Below are 21398 nucleotides of genomic sequence, written 5' to 3' on the forward strand. Positions count from 1 at the left end.
AGAGACAACGCAGAGATGCTACAATAAAGAAACTATATTTGCTGGAGATTTTCAATCCCAAATCTAAAGATCTTTCTTGGATCTTATTTTTTTTTCAAAAAAATCTTAAATCAGAAATCTCAATTTCAAGCAATTCAAATATGCCTCATTATTCCTGCTGCTTTCTAACATCTGATTCAGATCTCAAAGCAACCCTGAACTAATAGCTGGATTCTCTCCATCTCTGTCACTTCTCTTTCCTTTCTCATGTGCATGCGTATCCTTTTACCTACCTACCTTATCTCCCTTTCTTTTCTATCTCATCCTGTTTAGCTCTCAGCATGTTGAATGCATGTGCTCTGCTCTCTGTTATTCAGTGACAGGAAGCATTGCACCTGGATTTAATGACGACAAGGAGATACTATACCCAAAACAGCCACTTCAGCCGGTGTATCACCAGGAGAGGTAGACAGACTAACAATACCTAAATGGTATTTTTGAACAAACACATAGGCTCTCCTTCCATTCTCATGTATGTTCCAGTGGTTCCTTTCTATTCTGAAGGAAAAGTCTGCAAAAGACAAAGGTCTAGATCCTCAGAACTAACTAGTTGTGCTTAGAACAGGGGACCCAAGAAAAGAAGGGGAAAATATGGATGAGGCTGATTCAGCCCCAGGGGAAGTTGGAGCAACCTCAGAGCTGTTCCATCCTATACCAACTGCAACAGTGCCCTAAAAGATGTTTCAAGACCAATGGCCCAAGACCCCTGGAGTGCAAGACACTCCAACCATGCCTCTTCTTTCCCCTGACACACCTCCTCCTGCCTTCTGTGCTGGGAACAGGGAAGGAGTGGGTGCCGTAGAAATGGCTATACCTGCTTTACATCATCCAAGGATTTCCCTTCTGCAAGAACACTCTCCAGCTGATTGTTTAAGAAAGCTTTCTGATCTCTTTGCACTGTCTAGGATCTGGCCAAATGAGACCAGTGTCTTCTGGATTAGTAAATAACTATTGATACAACCTAGTTTTGAATCGGACGGTGTCTCGTAAGGATATGAAGAAAGATGGGAATTAGGAAAAGGCATAAAACAGTGTTCATGGTTATTAGTTCTGTAGGTAAGAATATAATGGAACCTGCATATGAAGAAAGTTACCTTTATTTTTTTCTAGACAACTACTTTGCGGAAGCGGGATGTATGACACTTTCTGGACTACCCTATTTATAGACTCTGTGCCATCTGCTTCTTCATATGCTGTAACAGGCTGCTAATATTGTGAGCATGTTAATGGTTAGTGACTTCTTCGCAAAGTTCACGGCTTTGAATTTTAATATAATGAACCAACACATAAGCCTGTCAAGAGACAGAAGTGTCAGCGATCAACAGCAGCACTGATGGATTTCTCTGACATTCCTAGCTGGGGCTTGGTGGCTAAGATCCTTTTACACAGAACTAGGATATCTTGCAAAACGGCTCTTGCCTTTTCTTGAGGACATAAGATAAAGTGAGGATAATTTTGGAATCCCTGAATCAAATACAATAATGTTATTGCTTCTAACTCCTCCACTGGTTCTTCTAAGAAAAATAATATTATTTCAGAAATAAATAAATAAACTAAAATAAAATTCTAGTGCAAAGACTACTCATAGAAGTTACTAAGACTAGCCTTTGAAAGTAGACTCCACTGAATTTGTGAAGGTTTGGGGTAAGGATAATTCAGGTGCTTTTGAGGAAAAGAGAGGTAATAAAAGGGACATGGGACTGGACGACTGATAAACATCCTTCAGTCTAACACTTACTTTGCAGAGCGCATCCTACATGCCAGATCTCTACAGTGAGAATTCTCAGACAATCTCCTCCTCTTAGTTCTCCAGATAAATCTCCTATATGGATGGGATTTTGGAACATTCAACTTCCTCAGTTAAATGAGGAAAAGCAGGATATTTGGTGAATTATTAGAGTGGGATAAAAGGCTCACCTCACAGCTACTTCTACAGGAAACTAGCAATAAATGCAGGTAAAAGGGATACAAGGACAGAAGAGAAAAGGAGGCAAAATTTTATATTAAAAAAGTATTTATAAAACATCTTTTAAAATATTCGGATGAGCTAACCACATTAAATATTACCTACTTAATTTACTGACAATGTTTGTGTTACATTGGCATCACTTACCTATAAAAGGTCATCATACAACCTGTGATAGTCATGTTCATTGGCACCTGAGCTGACATTCGGCCAATCAAAACCATCTTTTCACCAGTGTCCGGGTGAAAAGCTGAATCATACACATATTTTGCTCTCCATAGTTCATCTTCTGTCAACCCAGGAGCCACAATGCCTTGTCTTGGAAACAAATACAAAAATGTGGTTATAAAATATAGCAATTAGTAAAAACAAACAAATATGGTACCAAAGGACTTTTGGATCAACAGAATAAATTTAAAAAGATAGAAGTGAGTATTGTACTTTAGCTTCTATTGTACTGCATGTTAAGAATCCCACTGACAAGTGCATTTGGTAGACTTGCCTTTACATAGCTTGCTGAAGAAAGAATCAAAATTCCCTGCAATGGTTAGGTACCTTAGGTACCTGATACTGTCCATAACAAACTTCTACCTGTTCAAAACAGTGTAGAGATTTCAGCTATATAACTTCCATTAAAGTCACTAATAATCACACAGACAAAAACCCATGCCCAAGTCTGAAAATTTACCTTCAGGTATCTGAGAAGCTATTTATCTCAAATAATAGAACAAGTAGTCAAAGTTAGCTTTCAGTATTGCTGCCATACCAACTATTTATTGGAATCAGACAGCTCATCCATAGACCAGAGTGCTTTCTTAGCATGGGCTCTCAGACCATGTCGTTTGTTGATTCATAACTCTAGATGCTAATTCATAACTCCAGAAACATAAATATCACATATACTTGGCATTACAAGAAGATACAATAGAATACCTAAAGGAAGCGATATTGCTTTGAAAATGTTTAAAATATTTCATTAGATGGATATAATCACCTGTTGATATGAGTGACACTTAGCAAACCACAATCACTTAAGGTCCAAGAAAAAAACTGTCATTATTACTGATGGCCAAAAATATCCAACTATCATACCTGTAATCATGCACGATTTTTCTTGCATTTTCTAGTTGTTCATTAGGTAATAAAATATTCCTGGGATCTGTTACAGTAAAGAAATGATTGGCTCTTCCAACAAAAGTGCTTTGATCCCAACGGGGTTCCTTGATATTAATGTTTAATGGTATATCTGCTGACATTTTCATGAACTCTATGTGCAAAGAAAAAAGATTTCAGTTTGATAATTCTTGTAATAATGTACCGAGAACCTCTAAGGGTGTAATCTTGCCAGGTGCCAAACACTCTAAAATTCCATTAAAAATCCTAAATGAGCAAGTACATACTTTGAATGCAATGCATTTATCCCATATGCTTTCCACAAACAACAAAGCTGTCAGTCACACGAGGAACAAGTGCAAGTTGATCTGAACATACATATATATTTCTACATTCCTTCTCTTAAATAGCTGCACAGTAAAAGAATGGTTCTCAGAAGATGAGTAACCGAAGAGCAGAATTTTACTGATAATAGCCTCACAAAATAATGGATAATGCAAAATACTAGTTCAGTATTTGCTTTACTTGAATTAATTATGTATTCTCGTGACACTCCACCAGACTGGAATAAGGGGACTTAAAGAGAATTAAAAATGAAATGTTTTGAGAAGACATGCTTTAAGTGAGTTGAACTATTCTTCTACCACTGTGTTTTGTGAGAAAGCCTGTAAAAAAATTCTGGAACAGCAAAACAAAATTAAAGTTAGAAACACACAATACAATATCTTTTACTGTAGATTATTCTTTATTTTAAAAAGTGTTACCCAGCAATCCATAATACGAAGAAGGTGTGCCAGTTTTCCTAGGCATAAAGGCCGGGAAGAGCACCTCTGCCAGTTAACCTCACAGACCTAGCAGTGTTCTGCCACCTCAGTAGAACAGGGTAACTTATTCATAGTTTGCAGTAATAATAGTTGCTTCCACACCAAGACCAAATATCATCTGCTCAACCATTCATTCTGTCTAATCACTAAATAAGTATATGGAAAATGCTAATGAATAATGATTGGTTGGGGTTAATAAACAAATTTATACATCTAACTGAGAAGTGATGTTAAAGACAAACCACTGTGTTTCTTAAGGGCCTATATGGGACCATAAAAACAATGTTTTTTCAATACATTTCTAAACATGAATTTTTAAACTGTACGATATTCTGTCTAGTATTGAAAACAACCACAGACTTACAGACTTCAGTGAAAAAGAAGAGAAAAGCAAACAGATACAATCCACTATGTGATCAAACACAAGACCTTGAGAGAATGACAGTTTCACTGTAGAGACACTATGGCAAAAGCAGACAAAAGATCATATCAGCAAGAGCACATGCTCAGCTCCCACTGATGTCACTGGGAATGGAGCATGTCCATGTCTATAGGGGCTAGGGCCCAGAAAATTAAAAGTTTTCTGACTGTAAAACAATTTTAGCATCCTGATGAAAGAAGGCAGTTCCTAGTATAATACAGGCTGTATCAACTATAGCATTGTTAAAAGTGGATTTCTACAATCTGTTCAATGTTCTGAAACAAATAAAAAACCCAAAACAAACCACCAAAGTTAATTAGACTTAAGAAAAGGAAAAATGTTTTGTGAGAATGATATTTGTACTGTTGTCAGGAGAAACCAATACACTGTGTACCAGTAAGATCTAGTTAATAGTTCAGGTGAAGTTCCAAAAGTTAAGACTTTTAATTGTTAAAATGCCAAACTTGAAGATATTTGCATCCCTGTTGGGTTCATTATTATCTAACTGGAGCTTCAAGATTCTATCAGATGAAAATTAACTATATAGTGTGATTTTGATTCAATAATTGTTCAAAATTAACTTGTACAGGTAGAGTAAATATAAATCTATATTGCAAAATCCCATTAAAGAGAAGACACACCATTAAAGTTCATGATAGGGCCTTGTTATTTGTATGAATATTTTCATAGCCTGATCTACAAACACCTTTTTAAGGGTCACTCAAGAGCCATAAACATAACCAGATATGGATAAGTTTTAACAGGATTTATATAGCTAGAGAATTGATAAAAAGAAATTTCCAAAGTTTTGTCTGTACAGTAATTTATATCAGTCTTCCCCCTCTGTCATCATAACGTGAGAAATGGAGAAGTTTGGTATTAGGACAAAATCTTTAAAAATATCAGATCTAGGTCAGTTAGAAATATTCTAATGTTAAAGCAGAATTTAAAATAAACTAGATAGGTCAATAAAAATAACTTTTAAAATAGCATATTTTAAACACTGATCTTCAAATTATCCCTGATATGGTGCAACACTGAAACTTGGCCCAAATATATTTTAAAAGACAAGCCTTTTCTATACAGATCTTGGCAGAGTAATAACCTAGTGTGTTTTATATTTTGTACTGTATGAGACATAAAGTATAGGAAAAAAGTGATCCCCCTGTGACAGAATGTACCCCTATATTCACATGCCTACACACTACTGTAATAATTGTTGTACAAGGCATGTCTTGTAAGGTATCATTTGAAAACTCATAATTTGCTGGTGAATACTGACCTGATAAAATATGTGTGGCAACATTGTATGTGAAGTTATAAGATTCCACTGTATGGCGTTATTAATACGTATTCCAAACTGAGGTTGACAAATAGGTCTGTCTCAAAAATACTTAATTTGCATTTATATAGTAAACAGAGTCATCAAGCAGGAAGGGAAACAAAGGAAGCTCAAACAGGTGAGAAAAAAGCAGCAGGGAACATCCTTCCCCCTGGACATTTTGTCTCCAGGTACCAGCTGGAAATGTTCTTTCAAGTGGGGGACTGGCATCATAAAAAGGAGGGACAAACACTCCATGGCACCCGTCTCGCTCTCCCTGTCCATTGCATTCAAAGCACCTGAAGCACCAAAGGAAGCAAAAGTTGTATTCTGGGAGAAGGGGTCCTGACCTAAGAAGTCTGGTCAGTAAAACTGCTGAAAGCATGTGGTGAGAAAATTTTGCTTTGAATTTAACATAGTTTGTTAAGTTAGGCATCAGTTGTGTTTTACTTTTATTTCTCTTGTAACCATTTCTGACTTTTATGTCTCATAACTTGTACTTACTTAAAATCCTTCTCTTTGTAGTTAATAAACTGGTTTAATTGTTATATCTAATCCAGACTGTTTAAACTGAAGTGTTTGGAAAACTCCATTTGGGGTGGTGACTTGCGTGCATATTATTTCCATTAAAGAAATAACGGATTTCATTTAAACTTGTATTATCCAGGAGAGAGCTGGGCAGTACAAGACATACATTTCTGGGGGGAAATTTAAGACCGGGAGTGTGTTGGGGTCACCCTGCATTACAACAAAGGCTAGTGAGAGCCAGAGTGTAATTCAAGTGTGGCTGGCATGCTGCAGTTACACACAGACACTCAGGAAGTGACTTGCATGCCGGAAGGCTATTTGTGAGTAGCACAGATTGGAACTGCTTCAGCAAGGCATCATAAAGCACCCAAGATTGCAGAGCAAGGGTGGCACAGCTGCTCATTAGTCTACACTGTAGTAGAGTATGTCACAAATTCCACACGGCATTCTTTCATATTCTGATCAAAGACAAGTCAAATACTGATTGTGAGAAAATTAGTGAATACACTGGAGTTCAGCAATTAAACTTGGGTTGTCGTGTTACTGAACCTGGATAGTTCTGTGAGAACAAATTCTGATGAGTATTTTCATTTTAACTTAGCTTCTTTTTTTACTTAGTTGATGCTTGCTCGCTAATGGATAAAGATCAGGCACAAATTATGAAAGCTGTTTGAATTGCATTTGACTATTTGATCAAAATTAGATGTGTAGAGAAAAAAGTATAAAAAGAAGCACTTTATTACACAACTTGTAAAAACGTCTTCAACATACGAATTTTACACCAAAACAGAACTAGTCCATTCATGAAAGGTGGAGAGGTTAACACATCCCACAGACATGAACGGTTACTCAAAGTCCTTTTTTCCACCTCAAGAGCACTTTGGAAGCCTTTGGAAAAGCAATTAAGTTATCTACAGATAGAAATTTCTTGGTCTTCTTCCTATCCTAAGGAGCCCAAAACAGCAAAAGGTTGTGAGAGATATAAAATGCCACCCATATTCATATTGGAGATTAGGAAGCTGATTTAGACCACTGATGCTATTGGTTAAAAAACCTCAGAGTCCTTGGAATCAAGAAATTAACCACTTGCGAAAGTCAGGCCCGGATCCACAAAGGGACTTTTAGGTACCTAGAAAATCACTGGAATCTACAAACCCTGGGTTAGGCCCCTAGACTCCCTATACAATAGATGAGGAAACATAGGTGGGATCCACAAAAGCCCCAGCACTCTAGGTCAGAAGTGACCTAAGCTAGCCAAAGGGAGATACCTTTCTTTATAATCTTTAGACCAATGGTCAGAGTACTCACCCTGATTCAATTCCCCCCCTCTGCCTGAGAAGATATTTGAAAAGGTGTCTCTCACCCCTCCTCCAGGTGCCTCACTAAGGCAGCTAGGTGCATGCCCAGAGGCAGAAACTTGGGTGCCTACGTAACTTTTACAGTGAAAATGTAGGCAACGACTGAGCCTAGGCACTCAAAGAGTTAGGCAGCAGCCAAGTGCGGGTTTTGTGCATCACAGTAATACCTAAATCTGGGGTGTAGGCCCCTAAATCCTTTTGTAAATATGTCATGGGGACTACAAATTTATTTTGTAAACAAAGTTAATACTGAGAACTGATGGCTGTGACAAAGATATTCCCTCTCCATGCACTTATGTCGAAAAGATTTTTTAAACTATAAGATATTCAGGGAAAGGGCTTTGTCTTCCTTTATGTCTACACAGCATCTAGAACCTTTAGAATGCTTTTATAATTATTTATTATTTAAATTACAATGAAGGCCTAGTGGTCACACACCATGCATAGCTTACTACATTTCACATATTATGAAAGACACCATACTTTTCTAAGCTTTAATCCCCACAAGACCTGTCACTGAGATTCTGCCCACGTTTATCTCCTACCAAAATCAATGACTGTTGGCACACACGTGAAGGCAAAATTGGCTCCAACTAATCTTACCAAGTATGCAGAGCAGCTGTGTTATACATGACATTTAATAGTGGAAAAAGAAGAATTGGCAAATACAATTCATTTGGCTTTCCAGAACAGAATAGACAAAGTCCATCAGAAGAGGTTTTGAAGGAAACTAAGTAGTCAACGGAAGCAAAGTTCTGTCATGGATTAGAAAGAAACTGGTTGAAAGACAGGTAACAGATTAGGAGTCACCTTCCAGCACAGTAAATGGTTAACAGTGGAATGACCCAATGATCCATACAAGGACCAACACTGTTAAATAAAACTTGTTAATGACCTTGATGAAGTCATAGTTTGTTCCCACTTACCTTAATACTATTCCTTTATGCATGTCCCTGATAATTATACACTATTTCTTTCAGTTAAACAACCATTCTTTAGAAGAAAAAAAGGTTTGAGTTTATAGTGTTTTCAATCTAAATAAAAACAAATCATCTCCTGTCATGATATAATATTTTTACATTTAGTCTATACTGTCAAACACAGAAGATTGAAATAACAAAGCCATTACATTAAAAAGATTTCTGTTTTCAGCCAGTTCCAAGATTATCCTTTAACAAACATTCTACTGTGCTAGACAACAAATCTTATTACTGACTTAAACATCAGTCAATACTTGATTGCTATCCTGCTAAAAATTCATAAACAAAGTTTACAGTATGCATACATATTTCTCCTGGTCAGGAACCACATGTATTTTTGTTTCTAGTCCCCTAATTTATTCTGGCACTAGAAAAACTGTAAATTGTATAAATAAATAGACACTTTTTTGTCCTGGTAGTGCAGAGGTTAGCAGTATAAAGAGGTATTCACTCAAAGGCTGCAAACATCTGACTAAACAAAAACAAAAAGCACAAATCATGAGTGCATATTGTAGCCAGTGAACACTACTGTCTGATGCTTTAAGCCTGTTTTCCTGGTTTATACTCTTAATGTGTTAAGATCATTTAAGCATCTAAATGTTTCTCTCGACAAGTGTTATTAGCCTAGCTATTTTACAACAGGAGGTCTGTGATGCACTGCTTGTGCAATGCTGTTTTAGGAACGTTGTTACTGTCTCAATAAACAGAAGCCTCTGCTGTCACAGGTCATTTCAAAGACTCGCAAAGCAGTTCATGTTCTCACATCTTTTATTTAGACAATTGCATTGGATTAAGAGGTTGGATTATTTGGCAATAAAGGCAAAAGAGCTATTCTGAATGCTGGCTTTGTCAAAGCAAAGTGTGCCAAGGTCTTTCCAACAGATGGGACTTGAAAAAAATCACATGACCTAAATGTGAAATAGAACACAAACTTGTGAAACCCGAAAACATAAAGATGAAATAAAGACAAACAGTTTCCAGTAATGATTAGGGCACATGAAGAGTTCCCACTGACCTAACTGGGAACTGCTCACTTGCAGCAGAATTCACTATTGGTCCCCAGATAAAAAAGGTTTATCTACTGCAGTTGATGCCCAACACCTATTAGCCCGAGAGCTACATCTTCTTGCCAAGGTTAAAAGTACTAGTGCCACCACTCCTTTTCAGGCCAGAGCCTTGCAGTTTAAATGGCACCTTTATGTGCTGATTGTTGTTGCAATTCTATATTGTACTCATAATAATCAACTTTCTATTTAATACAGTTTTATTACCTAGCTGAATAACAGAAAACAAAATTTGTTGTGTGTAATTATTCAATGGCAGGTTTCAGAGTAACAGCCGTGTTAGTCTGTATTCGCAAAAAGAAAAGGAGGACTCGTGGCACCTTTAGTCTCTAAGGTGCCACAAGTACTCCTTTTCTTTTTATAATTATTCAATGAATTTCACAAGTAGTCATCAAATGATATATTCACTAAATATCCTTTGACCAATTAAGGAGTCAGTCTAATACTGCATAGGAGTATAGGTCAACCGAATTATTCAATAATTACCAGTGAACTTTTAAAAATATAGTCACTTATTATTGTACCAGCTCTACTTACTACCTCTTTCTTCCTTTCTGTCATAACTTCGTTCCATTACGAACTTCACTTTTTCCTTTTCAGAGAGAGATCCAGGAAAGTGGGGATTTTTCCAAGTACTGTAAATATATTCAAAACTACTGTATATTTACTAAAATAAGTAACCATAAACCAGGGGACTCAAAGAGCACTAACACTGTTGGCCAAACGTACTGTAAATATAGTTTCAGTACATGTTAAATATACAGATAACTTACATTATCTCTCATATTTCAAAGTTCCACAGTCAGTTTACACAAGAGAAGCTCAAAGTCCCCCAGGATACTAGAAGGATAATAAAACCAATTCAATATGCGGGTGGGAGGTTGGGGACTCTACTTCTATTATTATATTGGAAGGGAATCTTAGTTAGGAGACAGCACTGTCTCTTTGCATTTTTTTTTAGAGAGAGTTGGCAACCTTCCTTCACCAAAAAGCGGAACACCTTTCTAATTCATGAACTTCAAAAGAAACAAGTTGGCACAATGACAGGCTTTTTACAAAGGTACTTTGAAATGCTGAAGGTACTCTTCATGATAACTAAGTAACTGCTAATAGACCAGTAAAATCTAATAATACTTTACTTTTATACAGTGACTTTCAACAAGGTTCTCAAAAGACCTTTGACAACACTTATCAGGTTTCTCAACACCTCTGTGAGGTATCATTTCCCCCATTTTAAAGATAAGGACACTGAGGCAAAGCAGTAATATCTTGCTCATGGCTACAAGGCAAGTCCGAGCCAAGAACAGAACCCAGAATGTCTGAATACTAATCTTTAACCATCTCTGCTACAGCAGTTACTTACATACTCTATGACAGTGGTTCCCAAACTTATTCCACCGCTTGTGCAGGGAAAGCCCCGGGCGGGCTGGGCCGGTTTCTTTACCTGCCACGTCCGCCGGTTCGGCCGATCGCGGCTCCCAGTGGCCGCGGTTCGCTACTCCAGGCCAATGGGAGCTTCTGGAAGTGGCATGGGCCAAGGGACGTACTGGCCGCCGCTTCCAGCAGCTCCCATTGGCCTGGAGCAGCGAACCGTGGCCGCTGGGAGCTGCGATCGGCTGAACCTGTGGACGCGGCAGGTAAAGAAACCGGTCCGGCCCGCCAGGGGCTTTCTCTGCACAAGCGGCAGAACAAATTTGGGAACCACTGCTCTATGATAGTGTAGTAAATAAATTCTCACAAATTATCCAGTTGGGGGAGGGAGGGAAGGAAGAAAAAGAATTCCCACTTGTCATCTAATGTGCTTTACAGATTGTTAATTAGCATGTGGAAATAAACTGAGTCAGCCCACAGAGTGCATCAAAAGCATCTTATGCTCTCTTGGTCCTGCCTTACTCAAAAAGGGCGCACACATTAAGCGTTAGCTGAAACTTCCAAGCAATTTTCAAGACGACCAAAAGTAATTAAGCAAGACTCAGTGCCACTGATATCATTAGGTATCAATTTGATCTCTGGAAGATGTATCAATTAAGCATAAACTGGTACTTTATTTTAGGAATTTTAATAGGTAGACTATTGATACTGATGCAGGTGATTCTACCAGATCCACGTAGGTAATGTTTGATCATATGTGAGAAACTTGTCTGGCCAAATCATTATACAGTAGGGGCAGATACATTTTACTAAGAATAAAATACTGCTTAGAAAAAGAGAGGGGGGAAAAGAATAAATCCTGCTACTTCCATATGTTGAGACCCAGCATGTTGTGTATCTAAATTGTACTCTTTCCAAGCTTCCTGGGGCATGTGCTGTACCTTCCTTTAAATTCTATATAGCATCAACAATATTACCAGCATTCAAATAATAAATAAAAATGTAAACCTACATTAATAAGAAACACAATTAATTATCTGTTCATTGACTAACAGTTTAGTACAATTTTCAGATTTTGTTAGCTTGTAATGTACAGTAAATTGAAAGAAGCCAATTTGACCTGTTTCATATATTTAAGGTAATGAACTTTTGCTTTGATTCACTGTTGCAAATAGCTCATTTTTAATCTCTAACACTTAATGTGATGAATTCTTCCACAGTGCTATATAATCTTTCCCATATTTAAGAAAGAGGTCTACAAAGAGAAGCTGTATTCATTTCAAAGTGTCATTTTGTTTTACAAAGGTACTGACATTTACATAAGGTTCACACAGTGCCAGGGACTGTACACAAAATCTTCTGCTGCATGAATGTTGGTTTAATCATCAAAGTAATGCTAACATTGTAAAGTTATGCATTCATTTAAATATTAGTGTTTCTTCTGATCATACAACCAGCACTAAAGTGACGGGAAAATATCTAGAATTTCCTTGAGAGGTGTGGAGCATGTAAAATTTTAAGTCAGCTTCCATCCTGCCAAATTCAATAGGCCAAATTCAGAGGTGAACTGTAAGTTACTGACTTATAAGTGAGAATACGCAAGCCTGAACTGCTGTAATTTACACAAGGAGGTTAAGATCTATAGTTGTAAAAGAAATTAACAAGGGGTATAATGTGTCTGTTAAAGTAGGACCCTCTCTGTGTAAATTACACTCAGACACTTTTGCATCCACAAACACCCTTCATATGGGAATGAGCCACCTCTATCAAAAACAAGTGTTTACATTTTCCTTGAGGATGAATGTTCAAATGACTACAAATTAAATAAGATGAAGAGGGCCAACAACATTGTTTCATTTGATAGACTGATTTAAATCAAGGCTATTGAAATTGCAATTTTAATCACCAAGTGGAAAGCCTCGATAAATCATCAACTGGAAATGGAAAAGTGGATTAAACTTATTTTCTAAAGAAAGACGCACTCTCATTGGTTGATCTGACCATTAAAACATATTGATTTACAGCTAAACAGAACCTTTACACTAGATTTGGCCCATCTTTTTGCTACCTAGGAGGGTACACTATAACTATATATATTTATTTAAGCAATTATATAGTTTAATATTTTCAGATTCTTATTAATACATACATTTTTAGTATGTTAGAAAATGGCAAATGATATATTGCCTATTTACTAGTTAATTAACATTTTGATCATGATTTGCATCAAGCTGCATTAGGATGGTAACTGGAATTTAATTAAACACACAAAACAGCATATAAGATTATTTTGATTAAACAAACTAACCTTAAATATTTTGGATACATAAACATCAGTTTTTTTTCCATGTGCTGGAGAGTAAGTTTCCATGCTGGGTGGGGTTATAAATATTCATAATTTGAGAACTGAGTCAAATCAGAGCTCCATTAGGGCGAAGCCAAAAAAACAGGAGTATGAAACCACCCAGGTTGGCTCAGTGGATGATCCTAACGAGATACCTGGTGGTGTTTCCTGGAATTAGAGGCTGGGCCCCTATGATGACATCAGAGTCTTGTACCCACCAGCACAAGATCAAACTCTACTGTCTATTGTGCCATATTCACAAAGCTTGACCTCAAAAGTTAAATGTTTTCCCCCCGATTCTTTCTTTACATAGAAAAGAAGCCTTGAACTCAAAGTTTTGATAGATGCTCATGGATTCAGCATATTTATTTTTTATTTAAAATGTTTAAGAAATAATAATATTAGGCCCTAGCATATTTTAAAGAGGTGTATTTTTAAAAAGAAAAAATAATTTAACAAATTAAAATAATCTGATTTAATAAAAAAATCTGATCTTTGTGATTTTTTCAAAAAAATATCGATTTTTATTCACCGTCACATTAACTTAATGCACCAAGGAAAGAATGATAAATTTCATGGCAGAGAATGTTCATTACTTATCTTTTAAAAATTATTGTAACACCATATTTTTCATTACTACAGGTAAAACATTTCAAAATGTTAAATGATTCATGAACAATGAAAACCAATGACAATTATGTTCACCATTTTTAGCCCCAATCCTGCTTGGAGCTCGGTGTGGGCACAACTGTCAGTCCACATGGAGTTCAGTGAAAGATGGGGAACTTAATTAGCAGCTGCCTAAGAAAACAAAGTTTTCTTCCCCCTCTGGATTTTTTTCTGTTTATGGTATATTTGGCAGATGCTCAAATCTTGAGAAAATAAAAGCAAGTATGAAAAATCTAAAATACATCGTATCATCCAGTAATGTGATGGATACAATCCAAGGAGCAAAGAAGACAGTTTGTATCAAGTGAAAATGCATTGATTCAAGATAATTCTATATACTTCAGACAATAAATTTATCTGAGTGTAATGAAACCTTAAGTCCTCTTAACACATAAAGAGCAATAGTGTAAGTAGCCCACACTTTGCAGTCACCTAAGAGTTGAAAAAGAGGCTGCTAAGCTTTCTGATTTCACAGTGGAAAGCACTGTTAAAATGGTATACACCTAACAAAGAGCAAGGATATTTCCTTGTCTTGCCAAATTTACAAACTTTTCACAGAAATATTTTTGACATAGTAGTATTGTCCTTGGTGCTATTGGGATTGTAAAATCCCAATTTTTGTTTTGTTTTGCTGGTTGGTAGACCATCTGTTAACAACAGAGAGGTAGATGCCTACAGTCTGAATGGAAAAAACAGTTCATGTATTTCTTTCCTGTTCTGCATAACTTATCATCCACGGTTAGTAAATAGTGAAGATGTACATAAAATCCCATACAAACTAAACTATACAAGCAAAGTGTTTTAACAAATACTTTGGAAACTATCCCTATACTTAAAGATACTCCTATATACAAAAAATACTTCAACTGTGAAGCAAGAAATGGGAACTGTCCACAAAGGTATTTTTATCATGGCTATTTTTAAATGTACTGAAGATGCCCTACTTAACTGGAAGGCATAATTCTCTTTTCTGGTGAAATAATGAGCCTGCAGCCAAAGATCCTTTGAACTGGTACAATACCTTGTATTCATGCGGTCTTGTAACAGTATTTTAATCAGCTCTATCTTAGTCAGATACATTAATTTTCAGAAGCTAGTTTTAAATTACCCTAGAGGAATGCCAGACTTAACCAGTCTGAAGGCACAAAAATCCAACACCAGAAGTGATCAAATAAATTTTATAACAAATTATGTAAGACCTGATTCTGATTTCACTTACACCAGTTTTCCATTTGTTTAACTCCACTCCAATGGAGTTACTCCTGATTTATACTGTGATCAGAACTATGTCTTTAGTGATACAAAATCTGTACCTGAATATTACGACTAATAAAATTGTCCAAAAAAAGAAAAATAATGAACATTTTGGTTACATAAAATTAAGATAACTCAGGAAATCAGATAAATGCAATGAAAAGTTTTTAAAGGGAGCATGCATGGGAAGTAAATGAACGAATCTTGTAAAAAGATTTCAGCAGCTACAGCCATCTGATGAAGCCAGAGCTCAACAGCTATCAAATCATTTACTGCTCTTTTTTTGGCATCTTATTTTATCACCTCCAGAGATTACATTATTTAATAAACACCATCAGAAGTGGAATAATCTATTTAATAAGAGTATTGAATCAATAGCGCCACAACATTTTCATCCCTGAGGCTTCAAAATCTGAGAAAATTAAACACAAGCAGCACAATTATCTCATCAGGTATTCAACTTCCAGTTATTGTCAGCATTCCTTTTCAAATAGCTCATAAGCAGAGATGCTGAAAAACAAAATTAATTATGCAGACATGTCAACTATTTACATAATTCACACTGAACAGTCAAGCTGAAGTGATTGTCACAATGCAAGGACATGCACTATGGGAAAGTATTAAAAACCCCAAAGATATTTTTGTATAACACAGTTAAACAGTTGCTTCTGCTGTGGATATATAAACATGTATTTTTTTATTTGTTACTTTTTGACAATAAAATTTTTTCACTGATTCCAGAAACACAACACATCCACCACTTGAATTCAAAGTATATTTACTTTTTAATAAAACTCAGACATATAGATCCAGATGGTTCTAATCCAGAATTCAAGATTATGAGGAAAAATATCATAAACAACAATATTTATTAAGCACTTTTCACTTATAGATCTCAGAATGCTTCATGAAAGAAGGAATCATTATCTTGAATTTACAGATGGCGAAATTGAGTCACAGAGAGGTTATATGGCTTGACAGCGTGTCAAAGGACAGAGAGAAAGGCAATGACAAAATTGGAAATATAAACTAGGTCTCCTACAACAGTGTCATCCAGTGGTCAGGTCCAATGTCCTATCCACTGGACCACATTGCCTCCAGATTAAGTTAGTTGGGTAAAAAAACTTCTCCTATGTCAGTTTAGTCTAACTTTAATACAATCTTAAAGATGTTGTTAAGAAAGAAGTCAGATGCATAAAGTTATGTATAACTTTCTCTCCTGCATCTCTTCCTCCTCCTTTGTCTACATTATGTTCCATTTAGGCCCAGGTCTTGCAAACAATGACAAACAGACATAATTTTAAGTGTGTGAGTAGTTTCATTGGTTGGGACGAGGGATGCCATAGTCCTGCAAAAACAAACAAACAAACAAAAAAACCAAAACCCCAACAACAACCCATGCCTGTGCTTAACTTGATGCACTGTGAGTAGTCCATATGCAATTCTTAGCAGAATCATGGCCTCAGATTAGACTTCTCAGATGTGGGCCCTTATCTTCATATATAGTTAGGTGTGCATGGCACTTTAGAAGACATTATAAAAGATGTTTGTGCATAACAGATTAGAACTCTTTAAGGGACACTCTCAACTCATTTTTTAATTGGCTAATTTTTTAAAATCAGTTTTTGACAGAAACTTCATTTAATAGTTTTTATCTTTTCTGATCCCCTACTGGTATTTAGGAGGGTAATTTGAAGGGGCATCTAAAAGCAATACTACCAAACACACTCAAGTTTGCCCCTTCTGACTTACTCTCTGATAAGATGGAAACATCTGCAATTTTTTTTCAAGTGTCCTGTACCAAACTTAATGGGGAATAAATTTTAAAAATATCGTAAGAAGTGACAGCGTCCTCCCCTGAAAATGAAATCACAAACCAGAGCAAAGTCTAAACAACAGTTTTTAGTACAAAGGCTACTGTTAGTTTTACCATGGGATCAGCAGCAGCGGGAAGACTTTAAACTTTGTTTAAAGGATAACAACAGTAGCTGCAACGGGTCTGAAAACTGCACGTTCAGAAGTCGTCAGGAATTAAACTCTCAACTGTAATGTTTCAAAGTTCACTTTTTCCTTTATTAAATGTAAAATGTTCTATAGCTACTTTGTAACCTGAAGCAAGAGTCACAAACGAAGCAGCAACTATATGTGATTCAATTAGTCACAGATTAGATGAGGTTTTGAAGGGTGATACACTTGGTAACTTTTTTACTCACATTAAAATACAAATGAAAAGCACTGAATTTAGCTGTAGTCAGAATTTAAGATTTTAGAACATTTTAAATTGTACTGGTTACTAAAATCACAGTGACAAATTCATTAACTCCTGGGTGAGCAGAAATCTTCTCTGTACAAGTGTTACCAGTTTCTGCAGAATCCAAGTGTTCATTGAATAAAATAAAAATAAAATAAAGTTTCCAGACCGTATAATTGTGAACATAAACTTCTAAATGTGAACCAAGTATAAACTGATGCAGTGATGCCTTCCTAACTCTACAGATGGACATCTCTAGCTCCAGAGTAAAAAGGGGACATCTAATGTTATTATGATGGGTGGGCGGGACGGTTCCAACACTGCTAATGATTGAGGAGGCAGCGTTTATGTACAATGGGGACTGCCACCTCCAAAACCTTAGGCAAAGGCACTAGTGGGGGGGCAATAATCCCAGACGAGGGATCTGCTGAATTGGTGTCAGCAAAGCCTCCTCCCCCCCAACCCTTCTGCTTTGTAAGGCCTCCTTATTCAAGCATTCTCTGCTGTGCTGGCAGACAGGGGACCCACTGTTTCTCTCCTTCACTCTATCCAACATCCCCCTGATCCTCAGCCTGATGCTCCCTGGTTTTGAGCAGAATGAAATCCAACAGAATGGCCCCAGATGCCTGTCACCATAGCAGCAGGCTTTGTTAATAAGCCAAGGGTCTTCCTGCCACTCCAGCAGAGGACACTGTGTGTCTGACCAGCATAAATTGAATGGGGAGGAGGCAGGTTGTGTGGGAGGTCCAGCTTTAACTGGAGAAGCAGAGTGCTTCCAGAGAAAGACTAGCAGGGATGTATTTGACCTGCATGAGACAGGGAAGGAACCCGCATGGAGTATAATAAAAAGCAAACATTTCCCCCCTTGAACCTGCAACCGGTGTCCAGTGGCAGCGCTACGGGAGGCAAAGCCTCCCCTGGCCTATTATACCTGCCACCTATGATGCTAGGTACATTTTTCAAGCCCTGTGCAACCTCGCCCATCAGAATGGGAGATGGCATGAAAACAAACTGCTGTGATGCAAAAGCTCATTTAAGCTAATAGCAGTAGCTATTAATTTGAGCCAACACCCTTATAATTTATTATGATGCGCCAAACATCACAGCATGATTTATAAGGATGCTAATGCTATAAAAATTTGCTAACCATTCTCAGTACCTTAATTTTGAAATTAACACACTGCCCTTTCAAGAACATAAGAACGGCCCTACTGGGTCAGACCAAAGGCCATCTAGCCCAGTATCCTGTCTTCCGACAGTGGCCAATGCCAAGTGCCCCAGAGGGAATGAATAGAACAGGTCATCATCAAGTGATCCGACCTTGGTCACCTTTTTTGCGTATGTCTACACTAGAATTAAAGACCTGCGGCATGGCCATGGCTGGCCCAGGTCAGCTGACTCTGGCTTGGGCTGCAGAGTTAAAGATCGCTGTGTAGATGTCCGGGCTTGGGCTGGAGTCTGGGCTCTGAGACCCCTGGTCCCTACCTCATTGGATCCCAGAGCCCAACACAGCAATTTTACATCCTTGCAGCCTGACCCCGAGTCAGCTGACCCAGGCCAGCCACAGGTGTTTAACTACTGAGTAGACGTACTCTTTTTGGGTAGTCTCAGTCTTGTCCCCAATGGATATGGATTATCCTTCCCCCAGACCTGAAAATGCCCATCACAATGACGTGTCTTTTGACAGTTTCTGTGGAGTAGCCAAGCCTGAAGACCCTGGGGACCGAACTACTCCCTGCCACCTGGAAAAGGTGACCCCTCTACCTCAAGGCTGAGGCAGTCTGACAAGGCAATGATGGGGCGGCACACACTGCAACTACTCCTACTGTAACTGTTCTGATGATAAAAAGACTTCAGGCTCCAGAGACATCAGGCCAACACCTCTCATTTTGAGTATCATTAGTGCTAGTTTGTTTTAAGGGAGGATAATTTTGGGGAGAGGAGCATCTTTACATGATGCCAAATTTTCAGCATATTTCAGATTTATCTCTGTCATTTAGCAGTGCTGTTCCCTCTCTGCGTTATGCTGGCAGCCCCAGTTTAAAAAGATGATAACTAGGAGTCAGCAGCAGAGCAAGATAGTGAGAAAGAAAATTACAAATGAGTAGCCAGATTTTTTTCTCCCCTAAAATAGCATTTGCTGGTAAATATCCGTAGAAACCAGAAAGCTTTGATTGCAAATGTCTACTTTCCCAAGGGCATTAATAAAAACACATCACATGCTAGCACCAGCCCCTCCCATCACAACACCACTACCACATAGATTTATAAGGCAAAAAGTCAGTCCTGTTTGTAGCCTAGCAACAAAAGCTGTAGTCTGTGTTAAATGGATAGGGCCTGCTGCTGAGACGGCTCCTCAATACAGCAGCCATCTTTGGTGTGTAACTTGGAGGGAGATTTCATCATTCTGCACTGAAGCCACTTCCAGATGTTAGAGGTTTGCAGCAGCAGCAGCCAGCTCGGCAGCGTGCTGTCAATTTACAACCCCTCCTCTGATCCCTGCCGCCCCTGAACCACGCACATGGGCATTCACCACACATTTCTCCCCTGTTTTTTCAAAGAGCTTCTTTGTTAAGGAACAGTTATTTCAAACTCTTCATTTCATCCCCAAAGGCAACTATGATTGCCTCTTCCGGAGGGTTAATGCGTTTTCTTCCCCTTATCTATGTCAACAGGAAACTGAAGCAGGGGTTATTTCTCTTTATCTAGACACTCAGGTGGCCCTCATCGTGGTACTTTCCCCCATTATAACGCATCTTTTCCGGAAAGGATTGAAACTGAGGATCTTTACTGTGCCTAGGTATAAATCTGTGTCCCCACCCCCCCGCCTCCTTAATGCCCTCATCTTGATTATACATCCCTCCCCAAGCCGGGTGCATTAGTCGAGTCCGGAAAGGTGGGGTGTACACGAGGAGCAATAGATCCAGCACAGAGGAACCCACCGGTCCCCCTGGGCATGCTACTAGCCAACCCTGGAGGGTACGGGCCAAACACGGACCCCCCCCCCGCTCACTCTGCAATGTCATGCCTGTTTATTAATTGGAGGGGGGGTTCCAATCTGGAGGGAGGTTGCTGCATTAGGGGTGACCCCCAGGCCTCCCTCTTGCTTGGAGGGGAGGGACTCTGCATTTGGATTTACCCCCCCTCTTCCCCCAGGAAGCTGCCACCCAGTCACCGGTCTTTTGGGGATGCGATTGCCCGGGAAGGGGCTCGCTGCAGTGGGGGCTGCCCGGCAGAGGAGCCCCCAGTCCGCCGCGCGTGGAGGGGGCTGCGGCAGGAAGCTTAACCCGCCCGCCCCCGGGAGGCTGCCCCAGCGCCCCGGGGATGGGGAGGGCAGGTGGCGTTAACCCTTGCGGGGTTCCCGCTGTCGCGTACTCACCGCGCCCGCCGCTCCGCACAGCCCGCCGCCGGAAGAGAGTCAGCCAGTGCCGGGCAGGCGGGAGCGGGAGGCGGGTGCCCGGCCCGGCGAGGGGAGGAGACGAGACGAGACGAGCGGGGGAGGGGGCAGGCCCCGGTGGAGACGGGGGCAGCAAGGCCGGAGCAGTGGGGCAGGAAGGGGGAGGGGGAAGCGGATGGCGGGGAAAAGCTGGGCGGGGCAGGCAGCCGGGTGGGTGGGGGAAATCATTGGTATTAGCCGTAGCTTGTTATATCTGTTCTGTAATGAGGCCCCTCGGCAGCCCCGGGGGGGGGGGGGGGGGGGAGAGGGCACTGCCCTTCCCCCGTTCCCTGCGCCGCCCCAAACCCGGTGAGAGGTTGGCTAAGCACAGTCCCTGCTCCGCTCCCCGCCCGCGGGGCTGGAACAATGGGTAGAGCCGGGGTGCTGGGAGCCAGTGACCCGAACTGTCAACCCTGTGGATGATGTAAAACACGTCAAGCCGGGGGGTGCGGCGGCGCC

At 39.2% G+C, this 21398-nt stretch overlaps 1 protein-coding gene across 4 annotated transcripts in view; it reads right to left on the reverse strand.

Annotated features, from left to right (window-relative positions):
• Nucleotides 1-21033, reverse strand: part of SFXN1 (sideroflexin 1) — a 38158-nt gene extending 17125 nt beyond the window's left edge. Inside the window, exons 1-3 of one of the 4 annotated variants that reach the window (XM_084637424.1) lie at nucleotides 20883-21033; nucleotides 3098-3272; nucleotides 2153-2323 (exon numbers count right to left, since the gene is read on the reverse strand). In XM_084637424.1, the coding sequence (XP_084493550.1) occupies nucleotides 2153-2323; nucleotides 3098-3267 (341 nt within the window). In that variant the 5' untranslated portion in view covers nucleotides 3268-3272; nucleotides 20883-21033. Of the gene's footprint in view, nucleotides 1-2152; nucleotides 2324-3097; nucleotides 3273-10151; nucleotides 10314-20882 lie in introns of those variants that run through there. The other 3 variants (XM_084637423.1, XM_084637422.1, XM_084637425.1) reach the window with 3 other exon arrangements.
• Between the last annotated feature and the right edge of the window lie 365 nt (nucleotides 21034-21398).

The sequence above is a fragment of the Lepidochelys olivacea genome, assembly GCF_965140295.1.
Source record: "Lepidochelys olivacea isolate rLepOli2 genome assembly, chromosome: 8".
Taxonomy (NCBI): domain Eukaryota; kingdom Metazoa; phylum Chordata; order Testudines; family Cheloniidae; genus Lepidochelys; species Lepidochelys olivacea.